At 36.5% G+C, this 7,023-nt stretch overlaps 1 protein-coding gene across 1 annotated transcript in view; it reads right to left on the bottom strand.

Annotated features, from left to right (window-relative positions):
• Positions 1-7,023, bottom strand: part of ATP8A1 (ATPase phospholipid transporting 8A1) — a 283,721-nt gene that overhangs the window by 14,212 nt on the left and 262,486 nt on the right. The window contains exons 35-36 of the mRNA XM_017870339.1: positions 1,230-1,318; positions 173-265 (exon numbers count right to left, since the gene is read on the bottom strand). Of these exons, the coding sequence (XP_017725828.1) occupies positions 173-265; positions 1,230-1,318 (182 nt within the window). The remainder of the gene's footprint in view (positions 1-172; positions 266-1,229; positions 1,319-7,023) is intronic.

Here is a 7,023-nt window from a genome sequence, read left to right on the forward strand (position 1 = left end):
TTTAGAAAGCGACAGATTTGATTTAAACCGACATGTCTCTGATTCCCAAACCTGTTAATGACACTGCCAGCTTGATGTTGATAAGTACAAGTCTTATCACTTATTTGCAACCACTTGTACAAGATAAATTTAAAGTTCATTTGGAAAAGAATATATTCACTGTGTATTTTACCTTTTTCCAAGTACAACTGCTCCTGGGTCTTGAGATTTTGCCTCCAGCTCCTGAACTTCATCGACTAATGTTTTAAAAGCAGTCCTCTTGATACTGCAAAAAGAAAAAAAAGGGATTTGCATGGAAATACTCCTGTGGAGACCTTACAAAACTAGATGTCTGGTTTATTATCATGCTATTGATAAAGTACAACAGTAACAAGAGTACAAGCAGTTTTCAACAGAATCTTAAAATTACCATACTTTTGAAAATTAATATGAAATTATAGTTTTAAAATAAATGATGATTTAGGTTTACAATACTGAAACTCCCATAGTTATTTAAATAAATATCATGCAATTAAATTAAATGCTACCGTTTTTGTGAGAAGAGATAAGATTTAAAAATTTGTAACCCTCGAAAAAAATTAGTAAGGTTTTCTTTTCTTTCATTTTATATTTTATGTATGTTTGGAATCAGGCAAGCAAAACATTTCTTTTTATAATAAAAAGTGTGTTTGGAAATAGTACAATTTTTCTTCTACTTTTATATGAGTTTTGGGGCTGTTTCTAAAAAACGTACTTCCTGATGNAAATAAATATCATGCGATTAAATTAAATGCTACCGTTTTTGTGAGAAGAGATATGATTTAAAAATTTGTAACCCTCGAAAAAAATTAGTAAGGTTTTCTTTTCTTTCATTTTATATTTTATGTATGTTTGGAATCAGGCAAGCAAAACATTTCTTTTTATAATAAAAAGTGTGTTTGGAAATAGTACAATTTTTCTTCTACTTTTATATGAGTTTTGGGGCTGTTTCTAAAAAACGTACTTCCTGATGTAAATTTCTCCAGTGCCATTTACTTTTCTCTGTTAACTGAAACTACCCGCTTTACTACTCATTTCATCTTTTAACTAGTTTTCTAGTTCCTGAATCACCCCTTTCTTATTTAAAATTAAGCAATATTACCAGTCCCTTTCCTGCAAGCTCTACATGCTTGAGTTGATGTTACGAAGAGAGAAATCTGAGGATGAATATGCATCTATATTTCTCCATATGTAACCGAGTATATACTTACACCTTGTACACCACATCAAGGAGCAGAGATGCCACAGGGATGAATAACAAGCCCATCCAAAAGACTCCAGAACTGAACAACATGGCTGCCTGTGCAAATCATCAGAAAAAACATTACTTTAAAACCAAAATACATGATTCCTGTTTAGTTTTTATGTAATTTTAAGTAAAACAATTTTAAGAATATCATTCTGTAAGAGAGTAAACAACTCTGAATTCGAACTTACGAAATTAACTTAGAATATCAAAATAAATCTTTGAACACATTTAAAATACACTCTGGATTAAACTCTCTTATAATAATATATGGTGTAAAATAAATCATAATTAGAAACTAAATTTATTATTTCTGGCAAATGAAAATTACTTTTGTAAAATTATAGGATATTAAAAAATCATCCAGATAAATCATGACTACAGTATAATCAAATTAAGATACCTACAAAACAACAATTTGAGTATTTTGGCTAACATTAGGTAGTAATAACCTTAATTTTTGTTCAACAATTTATATAACAAGTATTGGTGCATACCTGTTATTGCTAAAGTCAAACCAAATATCTTGTATGTAAAAGCCAAATAAAAGTGTATTAAAAATAACTTTAATAATTTCTTTGTAATAAATACCAAATTGCTGTATTGGAGCCTTTTGAGTTGCAAAAAAAAAAATGATTCTGTAATTTAAAAGTAATAAATTCTATTATTTACTCGCCATTATAATAAAAAATATCTGTAATATAATTAGATTACACAGAACTTAAAAGGAATAGTATTATACAATAAAAGCAAAAGAAACAGTTTGGTTTCACTTCTTTTAATCTTTTATCAAGAGGAAATTTTCAGTACCTATTTAAATCCATAAAGGTATCGTTCTAATTCCACTAAAAGTAGCCAGCCAACACATGCACATTTAGATTCTACTAAAATCACGCAAAATTTAAAAAAAAATTAAGGTATGGTTCAGGAATTAAAAATAACCTAGAGTTTAATTATTCTAGGCAATTTCACAATTACACATAAATAGTCCTAATCAATTAGCCCTTATCAAACATAAAGATTTCTAATTTTAAATTATATTTCAGATTACCTATTCATTTTGACTCTCGATTAAGGACTAGGAACCGCTGTTTAAATTTTTTCTGCATTGACATGAGCGTATCGATACAGACCGTAGGTTCAGGGAAGCTAAGATTTTTCGCTATGTAGAAGTGAACAGCTCTGAATACTTTTAAAATAAAAACATGCTATTACAAAAAATTCCAGAAAATAAGTTTTGCCACATAGATTCAATGAAATAGCACCATTATTTGAGACACCAACAAGATGAAAAATATTCACATAAAAGTCACTTTATTTAATAAGCAAAACATGATCTTTGACATGTTTGCTGACATCCTCAATGGTGAAAACCAACAATAACTGTGTAATAGGAAATGTCTATCAAGTCAGTGGATTTTCTTCAGATTGAAAGAAGCTTTCTAGTAAGGTAACAACTGTAAAAAACCAGTTTCTTTCCCCTTCTGGGGGGAAAGGCAAGGTAAGAATTCCAAGGCATGTAACTGAAAATACCACATTTACTTGGCTTGATTTTAATATATTTTAATTTGGTGGGGGGCGGGGGGCAAGAGGAGGATTTACTCTTGCCTTCACCACCTTGTATTAAATGTCCACCGATGGAAAACGCAAAAGTGGTGGAGATTCAAGGCTGCTAATTCTGACCATTGTGATGCTAACGATGAACGGAGGAGTGACTGGCGCCCCACCATTCAGTCCACCAGCCCTTGGCTTTACAAATGAACAACATGAATTGAGGGGAAAAAAGTTTTTCTGCGTCATATCTGAAAGCCTGTAAGATTTTTTTTTCTTTTGCAGAGTTAATCCAAACCTAAAAGATTTAAAGCCGACATTCGCATTAAAGACAGAGAGTCTCTTTGTATTTTTTGGATGAAGAGGGGGGGAAAATAAAATCCCACAGAGGTATTTCCTTCCTTTCTGTATAAGAAAGCTCCCCCTCACTCTGAAGAAACCAGTTTTGTCTCTAACTTTTCACATTTCCCCACTCGCAGGCAGGTCAGCTGGGAAAAGGCGAAGGGATCCTGAGACAATGGTGGTAACAGCAGCAGCCTGTTCCGGCCGAGCTCCGGCTCCCCCCGAGAGCGGTTTGCAAATTGCTCCTAATGTGGGAGACTGGTGCACCAGGCCAAGTGGCCCCCGCTGCCCCTTCTCGAGGCGCTGTGAAACCAAATGGAATCTGCCACAAAAGTGGCTCCCGGGGGCCTTGAGAAGGGATCAGCTGAGGAAGCTGCAAAGCTGGTAATAGGAGGGCACAGGCCCTGTGTGGCGAACAAGCAACTGCTTGTCTCTGCAGAGTGATGCGGGCTCAAAATCGAACCACTGGGGCTTCAAAAATAAACCAACACTGCCTGAAAACGCAACTTGCAGAAGAGAACTTGTTCTGAAATTTCTATGTGAACTTTCAGAGAACAAACGTTTGAGAAAATACCAGTTTATGTGCATTTGGCCAAGCCAAGGGGCATGACGGATAAGACGGGTTTATCTTCTGACCCACAATGGCATGATCTGTTAGCACCTACGTTCCCATATAAGACAGAAACCCTTCTTCACCTTCAATGTGCCCAAGTTCAGTCTCATAGGAGAGAGAATTCAAGTGTGCCACCTGCCTACAAACTAACGGTATGGTTCTTCAGTCTACCTCTATGTGTTTACACTATTAATATCAGAGTGGCATGCTGCGACTCTTACTCATGGAAATGCATAGACACCTAAAACAGAAGGCCCTCTGCCGAACTCTAAGACTGTCTCCATGGACCCCAGTTGGAGCAGGTTAGGTGACAGGCCTGGAAGTGGTCCTGGCACAGTCCTTCCCGGCTAATTAGACACGCGAGAAGAAACTTCTCAGTCTCAGTTTCCTCAGCTGTACAGTAGATTGTAGGAATTAAACTCAATAATGTTTGTAAACTGCCTGCATAACATTGATTATTAACAAACTTTCTTCATTTCAATTGTCTGGTTTCTTTAAATGCTCTAGTCTCTTGTTTTTTTCCAGTGATCTGTCCCATGAGCTTCATGGAAGAAAATGTTTATGACAATATCAAATTAACTGTAAATCAATTTATAAATTTTATGATTTTCATCTCAATAGTATTACAACATATGCTTGTCTTATCTGCTATTTTAAAATGCAATGATGAAACATAGGCCAAAGTAAGAGATCCCTAATAAAGTGCCATTCATCTCAATTTGCCAATTTAGGAAATGGAGAAAAATATTTTTGTCATAAAAATTATTGACTACGCCGGCATAGTATATTAATTTTGGAAGGGAAAATTATCCAGAAAATAGTGCTTCAAAACATTTTTTTGGAGGGGACTGCAGCAAGAGAAACGAATAACTTCCAGAGTGGTTGTGTTAATGTTGGAAACAACAACAACAAAAAAAACAAGAAGTGACTATTTATTAAGCGTCTGGACAAAGCTTTATATAAAAGGCTTTCAGAGCTTAAGAACAGTGAAAAAAACTATGAAAGGATGCTTTAAAGAACTGATTTACGAAAACGCAGAACTTCCACATGTTCAAACAAACATAGCTAAAAAAGTAAACAATAAAAAACTGAGAGAATGACTACTACAAATACATGAAATTCTAGGTTAATATCTGATCAGAAAAATAGCCCATTTATCTTCATAAGAATAGCTTCAATCTTAAGAGATAGGCAATAGACCTGGAAAGGTCTTCATAAAAGCAGCAGCAAGTAATCAATGACATGGAAAAGCGTCGAGTCACTCTGCAGTCCTAGAGAAACACTGACAAATTAGATCAGATTTTAAAAATTCACCATCAGTTTGGTGGAGTGAGTGGTGTATGGTGGAACAGGTATTTGTAGCAATTTATATTCCCACCAGCAATGAACTAGCCTTTGGAAAAGGTATTTGGCAATGTGCACCAACACCACAAACATTTATTCCTTTTAATTCAATAATTCAATTTCTGAACTACGTGTTAAAATGAAGTCCAGCTTTTGCTTATCAGTATCTCATGAAACTGTCCTGTGGTTGCTAGTCCTGAAAGTATCCCCCACAAGGGCCCATTGCCAGGGGTTTAATAAAGGCGAAAAGAAACCACAGCAGCATCCTCTTGGAAAGTCACAGCGCAGAGCAGTGTAAGGCTTCAAGAAGTCAGAGTAAAGCACCCTACTGAATAGTTTTTAAAACCAAGGTTTCCTAAAGGTATTGATTGATTATGGAACACCTTCCCCCACGTCCTTCTTACAAACATGCACACAACTAATTTTGGGGAATGCAAATATTCGTCGTGGGTTGTTTTAAATAACAAAATACTAGTTAAAGCTAACAGAGCACTATGTGGCTCATTAGGCAAATGTGCATCCCTCGGTCAGAATGTTATCCAAGCTGTGAAGATGCTGTTCACAGATTATAATTATCACAAGACTGATAGTTTAGAAGAGTCCTGGAGGGAAAGGTAAACTACCCTGGTATTCTCCCAGGAGCCTTCTGTTAGCATACAAACACCCTCCTTGGAAGGGTTTGCAGTTTGTATCATCATCCATATGGAAATCAGCCACTAATCACCTGTGGCTTAGATTTCTCACCTGAACTTGAAGCACAGGCTAGACTATTGAGCTCCTAACTTGTGGGTCACACAGGCACCTCAAACCTCACACATCCCACACTGAACACACACTGTCTTCCCTCCAAAGGCTGCTTGCTCTTCCTTGGTACAAGCTATTCAGGGAGTGGTGTCATCCCTGGCAGCCCAAGAGAGAAACCTGGCCCCTATTCCTGAATTGGCTTTTTTACCCTACGTCCAATATTTCACTGGGTTCTGTTGTGCTTTAGCATCTTCAGATTCATCCATCTCTGGTCAACTTTGCCATGCTTATCCCAGTCCAAAAAATTTGCCTGTTCTCCTAGCTGTACTGACTTCAGAAATACTCTGCTTCTAGCTGTTCACACTACAGCCAGAGATATTTCCAAAAGGCAAATTCGATATTAGCAGTTGCTGGATTAAACCCTTTCCGTGGCTTCAGAATGTCCTCAGAATAGAATACAAAATCTTTAATACAATTTCAAGACCTTTCCTATCTGACTTCTGATTACTTTCCCAATATCACCTCTCAAGCCAGCCCCATCTCTTGCTACACGTAATGTGTTTCAGTCCCTGGAAGGCGCCCATGCTCACTCTTGTCCTCGGGCCTTTGCACTTGTGATGCCTACTCGTCCTTCAATTTTCCTTTCTTAGACTCAGTTAGAGGACACTACTTGGGCTTTCGTTGTGTTGGCACCTGTCACCCATTTTCTAGTTGCTCATTCATCTTCTTGTTAGACTATATGTTCTCTTAATTCTCACGATCCAAGTGCTTAACCACCAAGCAGATGTTCAATAAATAATTGTTGGATAAATATGTTCTCACAATCTAGTGTTGCAGAAACTGTGAAAAACAACAGAGCCTGGGGACCCTGTTCTTGAGATGTGGTGGTTATGGTTTACTTGGTTTTCTTGTGTTCTGGCATGAAGTTATTCTATTGCCAGATAATTACGTATTTTCGGGAGAGGAGTTGATTCAGCTCCATGACTATCCTTTTCCAATGTAGGTTGCCTTTTCTGTTAAAGGTTGAGGGATGTGCATTAAAAGCTGAATATGTTCAACTATCCCCACCCCCCAGTCTGAATCATCAGAAGTATTTCAAAGAATCCAAGAAAGGTATGATACCTGGAAACAAAAGTGTTTTCTGTATGATTTTTTTTTTTTTTTT

The sequence above is a fragment of the Rhinopithecus bieti genome, unplaced genomic scaffold (assembly GCF_001698545.2).
Source record: "Rhinopithecus bieti isolate Rb0 unplaced genomic scaffold, ASM169854v2 scaffold_5179, whole genome shotgun sequence".
Taxonomy (NCBI): domain Eukaryota; kingdom Metazoa; phylum Chordata; class Mammalia; order Primates; family Cercopithecidae; genus Rhinopithecus; species Rhinopithecus bieti.